The 20,847-nt window shown below is 37.8% G+C and overlaps 1 protein-coding gene across 1 annotated transcript in view; it reads left to right on the top strand.

Moving 5' to 3' along the window:
- Positions 1-19,540, top strand: part of LOC124974306 (uncharacterized) — a 39,062-nt gene extending 19,522 nt beyond the window's left edge. The window contains 2 exon segments of the mRNA XM_047537670.1: positions 18,599-18,957; positions 18,960-19,540. Of these exon segments, the coding sequence (XP_047393626.1) occupies positions 18,599-18,957; positions 18,960-19,540 (940 nt within the window).
- The last annotated feature ends 1,307 nt before the right edge of the window (positions 19,541-20,847 follow it).

Genomic DNA, 20,847 nt, shown 5'->3' with positions numbered 1-20,847 from the left:
CTATACAATCCACCCTTCCTCCCATTCTTGACTCTTCTTCCCCCATCATGTATCATCATCTGCATATCAGAGATATAATTCATCCTTCTATATTTTGTCTTATCTCACTAAGCAACATATTCTCCAATTGCATCCATTTACTTGCAAATGCCATAATTTTATTCTTCTTTATGGCTGAGTAATATTCCATTGTGTATATATACCACAGGCTTTTTTTTAATTCATCAATTGGAGGGCATTGGGTTGGATCCACAATCTAGATATTGTGAATTGAGCACCTATGAACATTGATATGGCAGCATTACTGTCATATGATGACATTAAGTATTTTGGGTATAAGCAAATGAGTGAGAGAGTTGGGTGAAATGGTGGTTCCATTCCATGTTTTCTAAGGAATCTCCACACTGCTATCCAGAGTGACTGCACTAATTTGTAACCCCACCAGTAATGTATGAGTGCACCTTTTCCCCCACATCCTCAACAACAAGTATTTTTGCTTGATAATATCCATTCTAATGTGGGTGAGATGAAATCTTAGGGTGGTATTGATTTGCATTTCTCTTATTACTAGAATTGTTGAACTTTTTTATATATCTGTTTTTTTTATATTTTTAAAATTTTTATAATGGAAAAATTAATTATAAATTCATGATTGTGCTTATTTTTTGAACATATTACAATGTTAATGTAGCACTCCAAGCCTAATACTTAGGTGAACAGATCAAATATATTAAGATTTTTTTCATTGTTTTTGAACTAAAAGATGGACTTTAAAGGTTTACAAGTTATCAAAAATAAATAGTAAATATTTTTAAATTTCTCCCATATTTTCCCAAACTTCATAGTTTTAGGGAAGGGTTGTATTTCTGCTTTGAAAGATGTTTTACCATGTTTTATTACTTATTTTCTAAGTCTTCATATTGACTTCAGGTTGAAAAGTTCCACCTGCTCTGCAGGTGTTTTAGGTTCTGCCTCTGTCTGAAAGAGAAACCCTAGCAAGCCGAATGGAGTTGGGAGAGTGCAGGGAAGTAGGTGCCATCTTGCAGTCAGTGTGCAGGGTGACATGGTACTGGATGTGGTACACACTCTCCTTGATTCACAGAGAAAGTAGGATGAGATAGAGATGGGATTATTTTATTGTTCATTGATTTTCAGAAGAGCAAGACTATTTGATATCTGGAAGTGTTTTCTGATTACATTTTGACCAACCTGTTCTCTCTGGCTATATGCCAAAATGACTCTTGTCCCTATTTTGAGGCATTTTCTGAATATTGATGAAAGTGTGGCAGGAATTTCCTGGCATGAGTATGTGGGTATCTGCTTTATTTCACAGGTATTCTAGTTAAGGAGCTTTCTAGTGTCCATTAGCGACATTTCATCTCCAGGTAATCTGGTGTGGACTGATCCCATGTTCCACTGATTCAGAAGCAGGTTCAAAATACTTTCTGTAGCCTCTGGCTTCATACAGTGGTACTTGGGTAGGCAGTGGTTTGACAGGTTGTCATTTCCAGCATGTGTGAAGTTGATCATAGCTGCTCAAATTGTCGCTTCATCTGAGTCAGGTACACTTTTGATATTACATGTTGTCATTTAACATGTTCTCAAGAATAATACTGTGATTTGGCAATAAAAAAAGTTTGTGTAAACACAGAAAGAAATAAACCCAGAGTAGAGGGGAATATATTTGGTATTGGTCAGATATTCATTATTAGAGGAGTTCCATATTTTCTTGCAAAGCAACAGCAGGTATTTACAGAACCTTTTTAAAGGATATTGACAAATCAATGAAACTGATATTTTATTACTGAGATATGACCTAAATAATTTCTTGTTATCCCAAGCAGTGCATCTGAAAGTAGACAAAACTGCCATATTTCTATGAATAGATGTAATAAATTCAATTCATCCAGAGGCATATGTGATGAATTCAAGCAACATGAAGGATTAGTTAATTATGCCATTGAGTTAGTTTAATTGAGTGTTTTTCTTTACTAATTGTTGGAAAAAAATTGATGTGTCTTACAAGTGATCCTATAAGTGCATCTTAGGTTGAATGGAATTTAGTGTACAGAATGGGTTTTATTATCAGCTCTGTTGTCTCACTACAGAATGGGGTTTTGTTTTAGTTGGATCTGTGGTGGAGAACGTCTTACTGAAAGAATCATTAGAGATGACAGGTGGCTTTGTAATTTCTGTTTTTTCTTTTTTTGGTACCAGGGACTGAATGTAGGGATGCTTAATTACTGAACCACATCCCCTGCCCTTTTCTATTGTTCTTTTTTATTTTGAGAGAGAGTCTTGCTGAGTTGCTGAAGACCTCGCTAAATTACCAAGGCTGGCCTTGAACTTATGATCCTCCTGCCTCAGCCTCCCAAGTTGCTGGGATTACAGGCATGTTCCACCATGCCCGGCTGATTTTTTTTTTTTTTTCTGAGAAGCATTTTTGTCAGCAGTGCTTGCTATCTGCATGCTGTAGGAAAGGCCCCTCTCAGTTATTGTTTGTGAGACAAAAGCAAGCCCTGGTGTGTTTGGTAATGTGTCCCTGCCTGAGGACCATGGACAGGGAGGGAGGCTGCCAGGTTTGATGTGGTGGAAGCTGTTGGCCTCGTTCCTTCTCTGGTGTTTGCTGGTGGCACAGCCCAGCAGACACTCCTCATCTGGAGGCCTTTCTGCCCTTCTGCCTTGTGGTTCTCTAGTCTGACAATGGCTTCAAGCTTCCAGCAGACGAATCAGGATGGGATTTGCCACCTAAAGATTGGAGCTACGGCTTCCAGAATTATTCAAGATGGCCACTCTGGCTTCAAAATGTGTTGGCAAATGGGGAGTTGAAGCTCAGAGTGTGGCTGTGGTCAGCAGAAGGTCCTGGAGGTGGGATGCAGTTGGTCAGGCAGGGATCCTGGAGGTCAGGTGTGTTTGGTGTGGTTGTGGGATCCTGGAGGCCGGTTGCAATTGATACCACCATTTAATGGTGATGAGTTCTGCTCTTTCTAATGTTGAAGATTAAACACTAGAGAAGCATTCCAAGGCAAGTGTATTAAGCAGGTTTTATTTGAAGGTAATACTACAGACTTCTCCCAGCAGGAAGAAGGGGACCATGACTGATGTACTAAAGTCCCAAGAAGTGAGTGCACCCTACATCTTTTATATGTTAAAGTCTCTTTTCTTTCCAGTTCTCTTCCCACTTATCTCTCCCTTTCTGCCTACATGACTAGGCCTGGTTTTGCATTAAGTGAGAAACAATGGGCAGGGGGAGGGTCAAGGTGATTCAGGCAGGTAAGAGCTCAGGGGGCATTAATTAGCAGCTCCTTGCTTGCAGTCCTTGATAAAGGCAGGGAAATTTGGTAATCAATGGGCTCCAGAGATTCTTGACATTCCATTCTTCCAGGGGCAGTCTCCAACTTCCAGAGGCAGGTGGCTTCAGTCTGGCCAGGGGTCCTATGGGGCCTGGCTGTTGTCTTAAAATGTGGCAGTTACGTGTAATGAAACCTGCAGGTACTGTATCAGTGATCTTCCAGGTAACAGTAGGCAACTGATGCTCTGCTGGTGGTCGGCAATCAGTTTGCTGATTGTTGTTATATGATCAGGAGGAGAACCTTGTGCGTTGGGTGATGGGTAGGTGTAAGCAGGCGATGGACAGGTGAGAGGCAGGCAAATGGTGGATGATAGATGCCTGATAGTGAGCAACTGGCACTCAAAAAACACTTCAATATACTGGCAGACCGCAGGTGATCCCAGCAGACAAGTGGGGTAAACAGCAGGGGATCAATAAGCAGCAAAAAACTGCCTCACCAAGAAACAGATATTCTCTGTTTAAAACCGGAGTTAAGGAGCAACAAGGAACGCAGCCTCCCTCTAGTCTGCCATCTTGGATTTCTATATATCTGTTGATTGCTTGTGGATCTTCTTTCATGAAGTGTCTGCTCATTTCTTTAGCCCATTTACTGATGGGGTTATTTGTATTCTTGGTGTAAAGTTTTTTGAGTTCTTTATAGATTCTGGAGTTTAGTGCTCAATCAAAATTATTTGTAGAAAAGAGTTTCTCCAACTCTGTAGGTTCTCTCTTCATATTGTTGATTGTTTTCTTTTCTGAGAAAAAGCTTTTTAGTTTGAAGCTCTCCCAGCTACTGATTCATGCTTTTAATTCTTGTGCCTTGAGTATCATATTAAGAAAGTCTTGTCCTAAGCCAACAAGATGAATATTTAGATATATTTTTTATTTTATAAGGTGCAGAGTCTCTGGTGTGATTTTTAATTTTTGATGCATTTTGAGATGCAGTTTGTGCAAGGTCAGAGATAGGATTTTAGTTTCATTTTGTTGCATATTAATTTTGAGTTTTCCAGCACCATTTTAGAAGAGACTTTCCCCATTGCATGTTTTGGGCACCTTGTTCTAGTATGGGAAAGCTCTATTTATGTGGGTTTGTCTCTTTGTCCTCTATTCTGTACCATTGATCTCCCTGTCTATTTGTTGCCAATACATACCATTTTTTTTTTTTTTTTAACTATTGCTCTGTAGTATAGTTGAAGGTCTGGTATTGTGATACCTGCTACTTCACTCTTCCTAGTAAGGATTTCTTTAAATATTCTGCATCTCTTCTTCTTCCAAGTAATTGTCTTGATTGCTTGCTCTATTTCTATGAGTTGTGTCATTGAGATTTTAATTGGAATTTCATAGAATCTACATAGCACTTTTGGTAGTATGGAAATTTTGACAATATTAGTTCTGACTATGCAAGAACATGGGAGATATTCCATCTTCTAACTTTTCTTTAATTTCTTTATTTAGTGTTCTGCAGTTCTCATTGTAGAGATCTTTCACATCTTTTGTTAGATTGATTTTCAATTATTTATTTTTTTAAACTTTTGTGGTAGTTTTCCTAATATCTCTCAGAAGATTCATCATGTATGAATAAAAATGCATTAGGTTTATGAGCATTGATTTTACATCCTTCTATTTTACTGAATTCCTCTATGAGTTCTAGCATTTTTCTCATGGAATTTTTCAGCTCCTCTAAATACAGAATCATGTCATCAGAAAATAAGGATAGTTTCACTTCTTCTTTTCCTATTCATATCCATTTAATTTCTTTGTTTTGTCTAATTGCTCTGCCTAGAGTTTCAAGGATGATGTTGAATAGAACTGATGAAAGAGGTCATCCCTCCCCTCTTCTAGATTTTATGGGGAATGCTTTCAATTTTTCTTCATTTAGAATGATTTTGGCTGTGGACTTCGCATTGATAATCATTATAATGTTGAGCAATGTTCTTACTATCCTTATTTTTTCTAGTGTTTGAGCATAAGGGGGTGCAGTATTTTATCAAATGATTTTTCTGCATTTATTGAAATAATCATGTGATTCTTAACTTTAAGTCTGTTGACATGGTGAATTCCATTTTTTGATTTCTGGACGTTGAACCAACCTTTTATCCCTGAAGTAAAACCAAATTGATCATAGTGCATTTTCTTTTTAATATCTTTCCAAATATGATTTGTTAAAATTTTATTAAGAATTTTTGCAACTATGTTTATTAGGGATATTGGTCTGAAATTTTCTTTTCTCTATGTATCTTTGGTTTTGGAATCAGGGTGATATTAGCTTCACAGTATGAGTTTGGAAGGGTTCCCTCCTCTTCTATTTCATGGAGTGCTTTGAGGAGTATTGCAATGAGCTCTTAATTGAAGGTCTTGGAGAACTTGTATGAGAATTTATCTGGTCCTGGCCTTTTCTTTGTTGGTAGACTTTCATGACTTCTCTTTTTCATTTCTCAAGGTTGAACTTTTAAATTGTTTATGTCCTCCTGACTAAATTTGGGTGGATCATGTGTCTCTAGAGATTTTGTATTGTTTTGGACTATAGATTTTCAAAATAGCATCTAGTTATGTTTTGTATTTCAATAGTGCCTGACAACATATTCCTTTTTCATCCCAAATTTTAGTAATTTAAGTTTTGTCTCTCCTTCCACTTGTTAATATGGCTAAGATTTACCAATTTTGCTTATTTTAAAAAAAACAATATTTTTTCATTTTTTAAAATTATTTCTCTTGTTTTAATTTCATTGATTTCAGCTCTGACTCTAACTATTTCCTGTCTTCTACTATTTTGGTTTTGATCTGTTCTTTTTCTAGGACTTTGAGCTCTAATTTTAGGTGCCATATTTGTTGACTTTTTCTTCTTCTATTGAATTCATTCCATGTAATGTAGTTTCCTCTTAACACTGCTTTCATAGTGTATCAGATATTTTGATATTTGGCATCTTTCTTGTCATTTACCTGTAAGATCTTTTTTAAATTTACCCCTGATATCTTCTGTTATCCATGCTTCATTCAATATCTTATTATTTAATCTCCATGTCTTGGAGTAGATTCTGTTTTTCATTTCTTCATTTATTTCTAATTTCATTCCATTATGATATGATAGAATACAAGGTAGTATCTATATTTTTGTGTATTTTCTAAGAGTAGTTTTGTGGCATAATATATGATCTATTTTAGAGAAGGATCCATGTGCTGAAGAGAAAAAAGTGTATTCACTCATTGATGGATAAAATGTTCTATGTCAGATAAGTCTAAATTATTAATTGTGTTATTGAGATCTATGGATTTTTTTGTATTGTAAACAAATGAGGTACAACTTGTTTCTCTGATTGTACATGAAGAAGAGGCATACCATTTGTGTAATCATACATTTACATAGGGCAATGATGTTTGGCTCATTCAGCTATTTTTCCTTTCCCCCTCCCCTCCCACCACCTTTTTCCTCTCTATAGTCCTTCCTTTCTCCATTCTTGCCTCCTTCCTACTCCCCATTACATATTTTCATGCACTTATCAGCAAGATAATTCCTCCTTTGATTTATTGGAATTGGTTTACTTCACTTAGCATGATATGCTCCAATGTTATCCATTTGCCTGCAAACACCAAAATTTTATTCTTTTTTTATGGCTCAGTAATATTCCATTGTGTATGTATACCACAGTTTCTTTATCCATTCATCTATTGAGGGCCATCTCTCAACCTGCACAAAACTCAACTCAAAATGGACAAAGAACCTCGGAATCAGACCAGAGAACCTGCACTTTATAGAAGAAAACATTGTTCCAAATCTTCATCATGTTTGCTTAGGCTAAGATTTCCTTAACATGACTCCCAAAGCATGAGAAATAAAAGCAGGAATCAATAGAGGGGATAGATTCAAACTAAAAAGCTTTTTCTTAGCAAAGGAAACTATCAGCAATGTGAAGAGGCCTCTACAGAGTGGGAGTAAATCTTTGCCACATATACTTCAGATAGAGCTCTAATCTCCAGAATCTATAAAGAACTCAAAAACTTTACATCAAGAACACAAATAACCCATTAAAAAATGAGCTAAGAAAATGAATAAACAGTTCACAGAAGAAAATCTGCAAGCAGTCAACAGATATAAGAAGAAAATGCTCAACATCTCTAGTAATTGGGAAAATGCAAATCAAAACTACCTTAAGATTCCACCTCACCCCAATTAGAATGGTGGTTATCAAGAATACAGACAATAATAGGTGTTGGCGAGGATATGGGGGAAAAGGTACACTCATACATTGCTGGTGGGGTTGGAAATTAATGCAGTCACTCTGGAAATCTTTGTGGAGATTCCTTAGAAAACTTCAAAAGGAACCGCCATTTGATGCAGCTATCCCTTTCCTTGGTCTATACCCAAAAGACTTAAAATCAGCATACTACAGTGATGTAACCGTGTCAGTGTTCATAGCTGCTTAACTCAGAATAGCCAGTTTGTGGAACCAACCTAGCTGCCATTAAATACATGAATGGATAAACAAACTGTGCTATCTATTGTTTATTTGTTCCTTGTTTGTTTGGAAGATATATCAAGTGGTGAGAGAGGTATGTTAAAGTCAACAAGTACTATTGTGTTTTGGTCTATTTGGTTCCTGGAATTGAGAAGAATTTGTTTGACTTACATGAATGAGCCAGGTTTTGAGGCATGATTGTTATGTGCTGCTGAATCATGCTTTTCTTAAGCAGTATGGAATGTCCTTCTTTATCCCTTCTAACTAATTTTGACTTGAGTCAACTTTATCAGATATAAGGATGGATAGACCTGCTTTTTGTCTGAGTCCATGTGTGGTGTATTTTTCCCATTCTTTCACCTTTAGTCTGTGGGTATCTTTTTCTAAGACATGAGTCTCTTGAATTCAGCCTATTGTTTGGTGTTCTTTTTAAACCAATCTGCCAGTCTATGACTTTTGATTGATGAATTCAGACCATGAACATTCAGCATTATTGAGATATAATTTGTAAACCCACTATTCAGCTTGTTTCCATTCTTTGACTTGACTTTTTTTCTCATTTATTTGGCTATTATTTTAGGGTCATTCCTCCCTATGCTGAACAACATCATGATTTTTCATTTCTTCCTCATGGATGTTTTTGCCAAGAATGTTCTGTAGTGCTGGTATTCTTTTTGTAAATTCTTTTAGTTTTTGTTTATTTTGGAAGAATTTTATTTTGTCATCAAATCTGATGGTAACTTTTTCTGGGTATAAGATTCTTGGTTGGCATTCATTTTCTTTCATACTTTGAAAAATATTGTTCCAGGTCCTTCTGGTTTTTAGATTCTGGTTTGATAAATCTGCTGATATTCATATTGGTTTCCCCCTGAATGTAATCTGATTCTTTTTTCTCTTGCAGCCTTTAAAATTCTATCATTATTTTTTATGTTAGTTATTTTCATTATAATGTCCCTTGCTGTGGATCTGTTGTATATTTGGTGTCCTGTAAGCCTCGTGTATTTGATTTTCCCTTTCAATTTCCCAATTGGGAAATTTTCTGATATTCTGTATTTGAATATATTTTTCATTCCTTTGGTTTGTCTCTCTGTTCATCTCAATCCCAATAATTCTCATATTTGTTTTTTTCATAATGTTCCATAATTCTTGCAGGTTCCATTCATGATTTCTTACTATAATCTCTGTTTGGTCAATTTTGTATTCAACATTAAATATTTTGTCTTCAATATCTGTGGTTCTGTCTTCTAGGTGTTCTAGCTTATTGCTTATGCTCTCTATGGAGTCTTTAGTTTGTTGTTTTCTTCAATTAGTGGATTTCTGTTTTTTTCATAGTCTCTATCTCTGTATTGATATGATCTTTTTCTTCCTTCATTTTATTTTTAACTGTTTTCTGTGATCATCAAATGCCTGCATTTGCTCTCTTATCTCATCATTTGATTCTCTGATCATTTTAATTATATACATTCTGAACTCCCTTTCAGACATTTCTTCTGCCATGCTGTCATTGGGTTTTCTTGTTGTAGCATCTCGGTTTATTTGCGAAACTTTCTTTTCTTGTTTTTTTATACTGTTCATCTTCCCCTCTACAAGTGCAAATCTTAGGTATTGCAGTCTTTCCCCTATAGACTTATAGTGTCCCTGCAGGTTTCCAATACCTTACCTTGAGGCAAGAGATCAATATGAGCAGCACAGCATGTGAAGTATATACAACCTTAATTCAAATAATCCCTCTTAAGATATTAAAAATGTTGTCTAAATGAACACATGTAATGAGTTCATTTAGTATCTAGAGCTTAGCCAATAGTTTGTGATAATGACCACGATGATTAAGGACAAAGAGGATGGGGTGGGGTGTAGGATATAATGTTATTGAGATAAGATATGTGTCACTAGAGATGCTATGTCATAGGCATAGTGAAAGTGGAATTAAAAAGAGAGTTGTTCTTATCTATTATATACACAAACATTTATTAGAAATTTAGTGAAAAACTAAATATTAGGCAAAAAATTATGCGACTCTTATAAGAAATCTAGGCATCAGCACTCCAACACATATGCACAAGAAATGACTTTCTGAATAGGACCTATAAAGCTCTGGAAATAATGGTATAATTAATAAATGAGTTGACATTGAATTAAAAACTGCACAGCAAATGAAGAAATTATTACTGTGAAGTGAGAACCAAGAGTTGAAGAAAATCTTTGCTAGCTTATCTTTTCAGATAGGATTAATAGTAAAAATATATAAATATTTAAAGAAAGAAAATCTTAAATCAATTAATAAATGGTCCCTTGATGTAATCAGAAACTTTTAATAGAAAACATAAAATGGACAAAAATTACATGAAAAAATGTCAACAGCATTACCACTTATAAAAACAGAAATAAAATATACATTGAGATTTCTTCCCATTATAGTCAGAAGGGCAGGCACCAAGAATAAAATATAAATAAATAAATAAACACATGCTAAAGTGATGTGGAAAAAAAGAAACAATTTTCACAATATTAGTGGTATTGTAATTTAGTACAACCACTATGGAAAATAATATGGTAATTCCTGAGAAGACTAGAAAAAACAACAGCAGAAGGTTCAGCTATACCTCTCCTTAGTACATATCAAAAAACTTAAAACCACCAAACTAGAGCAAAAGAGGCCTAGTCACATGTATAGCAGCATATTTCAAAATAGCAAAGCAATGGATCCAACCCAGATGTATACAGGTGGATGAATGCATAAATCTAAAATTTAGGGGAAATCAGAGATTGAATTCTGTGGCACTGAAAAAGTAAGGCATTTATCCAGCCCTATCTTGTATTGTATTTTGTGACAGGGACTCTCTAAGTTGCTTAGCACCTCATCTTTGCTGAGACTGACTTTGAATTGCAATTCTCCTGCCTCAACATCCCAAGGTGATGAGTTTACAGGCCTGAACCAATACTCCCAGAAAACTGTGGTATTTATACATAATAAAATTTTATCTGGTGTAGAGAAGTATGAAATTACCTCATATGTCATTGAGTGGATGGAAGTTTAGAACATAATGTATAGCAAAACATGTCATATACAGAAGTCAGGGAACAAATGTTTTTTTCTTATATTTGGAAGCTGAAATGGAGAAAGAAGGTGCTGTGTGTGTGAGAGAGAGGGAGAGATAGAGATAGAGTTTTATGAAAATTGAAGGGAGATGAATAGAGTACAGAAAGGAGTGGAGTTTATATGAGTGTGCAATATGGGAAAAACTAGGCAATGATATTGGCCAAATTATAGTGCCATATTGTGTGTAAGTATGAATATGTACCAAATCTCACAACTGTGTGCACCAACTAGAAACAATACAAAGGAAGAAACTTTACTGTCCCCCCAAAATACTTCAAGAATAAGTAGAAGATATAAAATCATAGAATTTTTTTTTCTTGATAGTGTCTACTCAGTTAATATATGCTTCTCAGTTCATAGTGTATAAATATAATAAGTGGTATTCAAACCATGCTAAGCAGGTCATAGGGGTTACACAATCAAAAAAGACACAGGTACAAATGGCTACAAGTGTCAAGGAACCAATGAAGCTTATAGTTGTTATGAAGGAAATAGAATGAATTCAGGGGAAGGAGACTAAACAGTCATAGGGGTTACAACTGTCATTTAGTCTACAGAGGCCATAGAGGTAACTCAGGTCATTTAAATTTCTCAAGTTTTAATGGTTACACAGTTCAGAGTCTACTCATGCAAAAGAGTTTGCTCAGACCATAAAGTTTTCAGGGATCATAGAGATTTTGTAAGTCAATGAGGTTACATTGGTTGTAATGGCTATTCCATATAACAGCCATAGATTTACACAGAAAATACAGGTGAGGCAGATTATAGAGGCTAACCAACATAGAGTTAGTTCAGCTTACAGTAAAAACTAGACCACAGAGGCAATGTGAGACATAGAGTCTGTGCTGGTAATAGAATATAAGCAGATCATAGCAGCTATTGAACCTATAAATGCTGCTTAGGACATGGACACTATGCAGACTATAGAGTCTCTGGTCAGAATATAGGCTAGGCACATCATTGAAGTTATGTAGATAAAAGTCACTATTCATGTCATAGAGAGCTGAAGTGTCATAAATAATATCAAGGTCAGAGCTGCTATACAGGTAAATGAGGTTACATAGGTAAGAGGGACCATGAAATTCATCAAAGCTATTCATGAAGTAGGTGGTTCTCAGGACACAGACACTATACTGATGATAGAAACTACTCAGGCCATAGAAGCTAGGCAAGCCATAGAGGTTATGCAGACTATAGAGGTTATGCAGGACCATAAGAATACACAAGTAGCAAAGAATACACAGTTGGTAGACTATACCAAGGCCATAGAAGCTATGAAAAACACACATGCAACTTAGGACACAAGAAATGTTCAGGTGATGGAGATCATTCAGATGAAGGAGAATATTCAGGTCCTAGAGGATATGCAGGTCATAGAGGCTACTCAGGATATAAAGGCTGAAAAGTCACAGTTTACTATTTAGATCAAACAGGATACTAAATTCAATAGAATACTCATGTCATGAAATCCATGCAGATCACACATCCTCATGGCCAAAGAGTCTACTTAGGACATACAGGTTATACATGCCATAGCAGTGACTCATGTCATAAAGGATACATTGGTCAAACTTGTTACTCAAAAAACAGAGCATATTATGTTATAGTGTCTTGAAGGTCAAAGGGGTTTTTAAGTTCATTTAGGATACTCAGAACATTAAAGAGGCACAGGTTTGATTCCAGGAATATCATAGTGTGTACTTGGACATAGAGCCCACATGAATATTAGTGACTATTTTAGGTCATAGAGGTCCTAATGGTAATTGAGGCTACTTGGATCCTATAGCAGAAACAGGCAATATTATCTACTCAGGATCTAGAAAATAAGAAGGCCATAGGGGCTACTTAGCACCCAGACACTATTAAAGTCACAGAGTCTATTCAGACAAGAGAGACTTCTCAGTTCATAAAGTATACTTAGGTTATAGAGGCTCTAGAGATCACAGAGGTTATGCTTGTTATACAGGCTCAAGAAGATATTGATGTTAAATTGGTCTTAGGGGAAACTCAGGTAATAGGGACTATGAAGAATCTAGAGGCAATTCAGATTATAGAAGTTATGCAGGTCCTAAATGGTACACAGATTATACTTGCTACAAGTTTATAGAGAATACTCACACCCCAAAAGTATGAAGTTAGACATAAACTACTGAGATCATAGAGACTACTGAGGTCATTTTGGCTTCTTGGACTATAAAAGTTATGCCACTCATATAGATTGTGAATACCAAAGGCTAAGTAGGTCACAGAGGATATGTAATTCATAGAGACTACAGTGATCAAAGTGACTCTAAATTTATTTAACAACTCTTGCTATAGTGGCCACATAGGTCTCTTAGGCATTCAGGACTTAAAGGATGTTTTCATCAAATGCTATGCTGGACATAGACCCATATGTCATAAATATGCACATCATAGATGCTACTCAATTGATAGAGATGATGCAGTCATAGAAGTTATGTATGTCCAAAAGAGTGTACTCAGAACATACAGACTACTAAGGCCAAAATATCTAAATAAGTACCACAGAGGCACAAGAGATCATAAGGATAAAAATTCATAGAGGTTCTTGATGTTTTAGAAGGTGTGCAGGACACAGAGGCTACTCAAGTTATAGAAGCTATGTAGATCTTACAGATACTCAGTCTATAGAAGTTATGAAGGTAATAGAGTTGACATATATAAGGCTATACACAGGCCATAAAGACAATTAAGTCATAGTGGATACTATGGTCATAAATGTTGTTGTCATGATTTTGAATTTTCAGGTCATTAGAACTTCACAGGTGAGAGAGACTCTGTATGTCATAGAGTCTATGCATGTTATACAGGTTATGCTATTTACAGAACTACTTTGTAGAGTCTACTCAGATCCAGAGAAATGTTAGCAATATGGGCTACCAAACCATACATGCTACACTGGCTATGGGCATACTCAGCCATGGAGACTTCATACATCATAAAGGCACATGGGTCATGGAAGTTAACAGGTCATAACTTCTACTCAGATCCTAGAAGCAATGCAAGTAGTAGTCTACAAAATCCTTCAGTCCACTGAAGCCAATGAAGTACACAGGTCATTTAGTCAACAAAAGTCATAAAGATTGTACAGATCATAGAACACTTATTGTCACAGAATTTTATTCACCACATAGGATCTTCACATCACAGAGTATACTGAGGTACTAGTGGTTACTATGTCCATTTAATCTAGTAGCACCTTAGAGTTCATTCACATTGGTGAGACTACTCAGCTCACAAAAACTAATAAGGTCCTAGAGCCTATTAAGGTAATTTAGATGAATCAGTCTATAAAATTTATACAGGTCAGAGAGGCTAGGGAGGTCATAGAGGCTTCATAGACATTAAGACTCAGCAGGACATAGAGGCTACTCAGTTTATTTAAGACACTGATGTCAAAGGTTATGAAAATCTTAGTAGTTTCATGGACCATAGAGGGTATCCAGGTCACAGACCTATGCAATTCCTTATGGATACACAGGTCACAGATATTTCACAGGTCATAGAATTTATTTAGTGAATGAATTTCAGACCAGTCAATGTACAGAGGCATGAAATTTTTTTGAGTCAAGTAATTCCTCAGGACAATAGGCCTTATGTCTGAAGGATTTAGAAATGCTCTGCAACACCTCTGTCCTTGAGGCATGGAGACATCCTATTATAATAAAATTTTCTACCAGTGGATTCTGAGAAGCAAGTTATGTGATATGCACATTCACTAAGGTAACTGCACTACATAAACTACTGTAACTTGATATGATCCTGGAATAGATAATAAAGTAGAATGACTTTCCCACCAAAGGCACTCCTTGCTTTTCACCATGCTGTATGCTTGCCTTTTTATTGCTCTACCCTTAACCCTTATGACTGGACCCAAATTAGCATTTACATCTTAGAACAATTTGGCTACCCAGGCCATAGAAGCTACTTAGGATAAGACTTGTAGACTTTTCAGAGCATAGAGGCTAAGCATATAATACAAGCTACATAAAAACAGGCTATACTGGTCATAGAAACTATGTAGTACATAAAGGGTACTCGGGTCATGGAGTTACTGTAGTTGTTTATGATTTTTTGAAGGTCATATCAAACATGTCATGGAATGTTCAAATACACTAAATGCAGAATAAAAATATATAATATCAGCAGTCAGTATAAACTAAAGTTTAGGGTGGTCTATAAATACCTCTCTACACAGGGTTTGCCTGAATAACCTGAAAGATATCATGAAGTAAGTCATAAAATATGTTTTAAAATTTGTTTTAGTCAGACCTAATAAATATAACCCAGAAGGTGAAACAACTCTATAGTGAAACAATTAAGCATTTAAGAAAGAAATTTGAGAAAAGAGGGATAGAAAGATCTCCTGTGTTCATGGGGAAACAAAATTAATTTTGTCAAAATGGACATTCTATCAAAACCTATACACAGATACAATACAATCCTAATCAAAATATCACTGATATTTTTCACATGAGAGGAAGCATTTATATTGATATTCAAAAATAAATAAATATTTATATTACTTTAATAAATTAAATATTTATATTTAAAAATATATTTACTGAATTATTTATGCATATAATATAAAATGTTTTATATGCACAACATATGTAATCATATATCATATATTCTTACATCAATGTGGAGAAATAGGTAGAGCCCCATCTCTATCCCATAGCTTTGTAATATATTTTGACTACAGAAGAGGCACAAAAGTGGTGTTCACAGTCTATGACCTCTACAGTCTGTATATGGCCTTGGACCAATCTACAATGTCCACACTATGGAGTGAATCTGAATCGGAGTTTCTTGAAAATAATAGAATAAAATGTTCCTTATTTTTGAACTTCAGCAATCATCCAAATTCACCACATAAAAGAATATATACAACACTTGGTCATTTGAGAAATATAATTTAAATCCTCTTCAAAATTCCAAAAATAGATGTCTAAACATTTTTGCTAGAATTTTATGTCATGCCACATAAGTGCTATGAGTGTTCTTGTGTTGCGTCTAAAAAGCTCACACATATTGGTGTGCTTTGGTTTGTCAACTCTATGTTTCTGTATACATTTCTCATTATCTTACAGAATATAGTAAGAGAAAACAAGTGACATTTTTTTCCACTGCTTTGTTTCCCAAAGGTGTATTCTCATGGTTTCTTGTTGACAGAACTTTGTAGAACAAGAGCAATGCTAGAAGTAGAGGGTTCTAAGTTCAATTTGGAGACTTCATTGGGATTTCTGCCTCTGGCTCCACAAGGCACCTCCAACACTCATCATAACTCCCATTTGGGGTTCATACTTAGACCCTACTGACATAGATATCACTTGTTCCAGTCAGTGTTGGGTCCATTCTCAGACATGCACAGTGACCCTCAGAGGGTTCTAAACTTCTGATCTCAACTCATAAAATGTATATCATATTATGGAACATTGCCATCTTAAGAGAATATTCTTAATGCTTCTTATCTCTTTGATTATTTTTGTCAGTATGAATTAAGTGTACATGTATCAGAATTTGAAGTGTATCAAAAGATCTCCAGTTTTTCCAATTTGTTTTTTACCTATTTTCAAAGGCTTTATTCATATATTTAAATTCAAAAATTTATAATAGAGCAATTTAAAGAATACTTTTATCTATGTATTTATATTTCTTATACATTTTGGGGTGAGAGTCCAGTGATGTTGTAGTTCTGTGGTGTTTCATTTAAAAAATAACAAATATTTTAGAATAGTATTAGCTTCATAAATTTTTGATTCTTAAGATCTTTGATAGTAATTTGGTAAATTTTTATATCCTATGTAGATTGAAATATACCAGTATGATATCACACAAAGTTTTACATTAATATGCCATTCCAAATTTAAAATATGTTTCATTTATTTCAAGAATCTACCTTTCAGTTACATGTTTTGCACTTAAAGATTGCTAGCTCATATTGGACAAGTCATCATCTATAAGACTTTTGAAAGTATGTTTGAATAAAATTTCATGGGGTTTCTACATTTTACATTGATCAACTACTAGGTATGATTTAATTTTTGTCTTCATTTTTGTTTAAATGACAAGACAAGTTGAGTACACTGTATTCATGCATTAAACTCTCCTCTTTCACATGACAAAACACAGCTTCTCCCCTTTCTACATAATATAAAATGCTATTTTTGATGATATCCTTTTGATGCAATAGAAAATATACGTAGGCTCTCAACAAGAGACAGAGTAGGTTGAAAGGCCCCAGCTCCATGCCTTAAACCCTGAGTCGGGGCTAAGCCTCGCTTCCGTCCTTGACGGATAAGGTCTCCAGGCAGCCGCACATTCCTCGGACAATTATCTCTTAACAACCTTGGAAAGCACAGGGGTCCAGCAGTCCTGTTTGTCCTTGAAACAGTTAGCAGCACAGATACCACCATGCTCTCAACAGCACGGCTGGCCCGGAGGCCGGTACACTGATAAACGGGAACTGAGAAAGAACAGGGCGGTTGGGAAAGTACAGAATATCGAGTGGAAACAGGAACTGATAAGCAGGAACCAAGAAGATGTCAAGCAAAAATCTGAAGAACAACCTTACCCTTTAGGTGACTAATGTGCTGGATTCAAAATAGCCAATAAGAAACCTGTTGCTTACCGCGTGTGCGAAACCTGCCCCTTCACCCTATAAAAACCCTGTACCCCAAAGTCCGGTGTGCCAGTTCTCTGAAGCTCCGGCTGAGGTTTTGCTGAGCACTCACAGGCGCCTGTGTATCAATAAACAGCCTCTTGCTTTGTAGCCAGTATCTTCGCGTGATCTTCCTTGGACAGGGGGACGGAGGGTCTTTCATCTGGAGGTTCCACCGAGATCGGTGTTCTTGCTGCCCCAAATCCCTGCCCGAGGAACTTCTGGAAGACCTACTGGGAGGTAAGCTGGCCAGCTCGAGCTCGTTGTCATGTTGTCATATTTCTTGAATCTCTGCATGTCTATTTCCACGTCTCTTGAGCGCAGCGTTAGTCTGATCATGCGTGGTCACTTTGTACTTTGGGCAGCCCGAGAAGGAGTTGATGAACTCAGACTTCTCCCCTGCCACCCTGGGAGACGTCCCAGGGGACCTAGGTGCCCAATTCTTTGGGACTCGACACGTATCCGAGGGATAAGTCACCTTGTTTTTTTGGCCGGAGGGACTTACGCTCTCCGACACCACTTGGTACTTTCGGTTTGTGCCAAAGACACGCAGCATTTGTGATCTGTTGTCTTGTCTTTGTTCTCTTGTGCCTGTTTCTTAACTTCCTTTTCACTAGCGATACTGAAATGGGGCAATCCATGGTAACCCCCCTGAGTCTCACCCTCGACCATTGGCAAGACGTCCGAAACCGTGCCAGCAACTTGTCGGTCGAGGTCAAAAAGAAGAAGTGGGTAACCCTCTGCACTTCTGAATGGCCAACCTTCAACGTAGGCTGGCCCAAAGAAGGATCCTTTAATCCCCATCTTGTTTCACAGGTCAAATCCCACATCTTCATTCCAGGCCCTAGAGGACATCCTGACCAAGTTCCATACATCGTGACTTGGGAAGACCTGGTTTTTGACCCACCACCATGGGTCACCCCCTTCTCTACCCCAAAACCCCTCCTCTCTTCCCTTCCTAATGAGCCCTCCCTTCCTCCTCCTGCTCCTCTTATTCCAGTCCCTCCTCAGACCGCCCAAACCTCTAGACTATACCCTATACTGGATAAATCCAAGCCCTCAGTTCCTCCTAAGTCAAAACCTCGGACTGTCCTTCCGCCTGAGGAGAATACCTTGATAGACCTACTAACAGAGAAACCCCCACCATACCCTCCTCAACCTCTTCCCAACCCCAACCCTCATCTGGATTCCTCCGAGGAGGATGAGGAACCCCCAACTACTGGGGGGACCCTCCCAAACTCCTCTCCGATAGTGGGAAGACTCCGGGGGTGCAAGGAACCTACAACTTCTGGGGAAACCTCAAAGGCTTTCCCCTTAAGACAGACTGGAGGCCGCAACGGTCAATATCAATACTGGCCTTTCTCTACCTCTGACCTTTACAACTGGAAAACCATAACCCTTCCTTCTCAAGTGACCCTGTAGCCTTAACCTCTTTGATTGAGTCCATTCTAGTGACCCACCAACCAACCTGGGATGACTGCCAGCAGCTTCTCCAGACTCTCCTCACCTCTGAGGAGAGACAAAAAGTCTTATTAGAAGCCCGTAAAAATGTTCCTGGGGACAATGGGCGTCCCACCCAACTCCCCAATCTGATTAATGAGGCTTTCCCCTTGACACAGCCTGATTGGGATTACAACACTGATGAAGGTAGGAACCACCTATGTCTCTATCGCCAGTTACTCATAGCGGGTCTCCATGGGGCTGGACGAAGGCCCACCAATTTGGCTCAGGTAAGACAAACTGTTCAGAGGGCGGACGAAACCCCTACTGCATTTCTAGAAAGATTGAAGGAGGCATATCGAAGGTTTACTCCTTTCGACCCAGATAGTGAGGAACAGAAAGGCAATGTCTCTATGGCATTCATTTGGCAATCTGCCCCTGACATTAGAAGCAAGCTACAAAGGTTGGATAATCTGCAGGATTTCTCCCTAGCAGATTTGTTAAAGGAAGCAGAAAAAAATTTACAATAAGAGGGAAACTCCAGAAGAAAAAGAAGAGAGGATTAGGAAAGTGCAGGAGGAAAGGGATTTGAGATACCGAGAGGAATTAGATAAGAGGGATCGAAAGCGTAATAAAGAAATGAGTAAAGTATTGGCTGCAATAGCTCAGACAGGGCCACAAGAGACTAGGCCAGGGAAAGAAAGGGGACGAAGCAAGCCCCAAGTGGAATGCGACCAATGCGCCTACTATAAGGAAAAAGGACATTGGGTAAAAGACTGTCCAAAAAATCCCAAAAGGCTCCCCGACTTGAGGAGGTACCCCAACAAAACCCCTCAACTACTAACTTTGGATGATGAAGATTAGAGATGTCAGGGCCAGGAGCTCCCCCCTGAGCCCCGGATAACTCTACAAGTGGGGGAGCAACCAGTAACCTTCCTAGTGGACACAGGAGCCCAACATTCAGTGCTGACGCAGGACCCCGGACTCCTAAGTGGAAGGACAACATGGGTCCAGGGGGCCACCGGATGCAAACTGTATTGATGGACCACTAAAAGAGAAGTCCACCTTGCCTCAGGTAAGGTCTCCCACTCATTCCTGCATGTGCCCGACTGTCCATACCCATTACTAGGAAGAGACTTACTAACCAAACTAAAAGCCCAGATTTGTTTTGAAAATGGAAGGGCCTCTATAAGTGGGCCCAACGGGGTGCCTCTCCACATATTGACTTTTAACTTGGAAGATGAATATAGACTATTTGACAAACTCCCCGAACTTGGCAAAGATATGGACTATTGGCTCAGCTCCTACCCAGAGGCCTGGGCTGAAACTGGGGGAATGGGAATGGCAATACACCAAGCCCCCATAGTGATCTCACTCAAGACCACTGCAATATCTATCAATATTAAACAATACCCCATGTCCAGGGAAGCTTACCTAGGCATTAAACTGCATATCAAGCGGCTCCTATATCAAGGCATACTAACACCTTGCCGGTCACCCTGGAACACCCCCTTACTCCCAGTCAAAAAGCCAGGGACTCAAGATTATCGCCCGGTCCAAGACTTAAGGGAAATAAACAAGAGAGTGGAAAACATCCACCCCACGGTACCCAACCCTTACAACCTCCTCAGTACCTTGCCTCCCACCCATACCTGGTACACTGTCCTAGATTTGAAGGATGCATTCTTCTGCTTGAGGTTGAGTCCCCAGAGCCAGGCCCTATTTGCATTTGAGTGGAAGGATCCTGAGGAAGGACTCTCAGGACAATTGACCTGGACCCGGTTACCACAAGGATTTAAGAACAGACCAACACTTTTTGATGAAGCCCTACATCAGG

This window comes from Sciurus carolinensis, unplaced genomic scaffold, assembly GCF_902686445.1.
Source record: "Sciurus carolinensis unplaced genomic scaffold, mSciCar1.2, whole genome shotgun sequence".
NCBI classification, from domain to species: Eukaryota; Metazoa; Chordata; class Mammalia; order Rodentia; family Sciuridae; genus Sciurus; species Sciurus carolinensis.
Note: the sequence above shows the minus strand (reverse complement) of the source record. Positions and strands in the feature narration are given on the sequence as shown.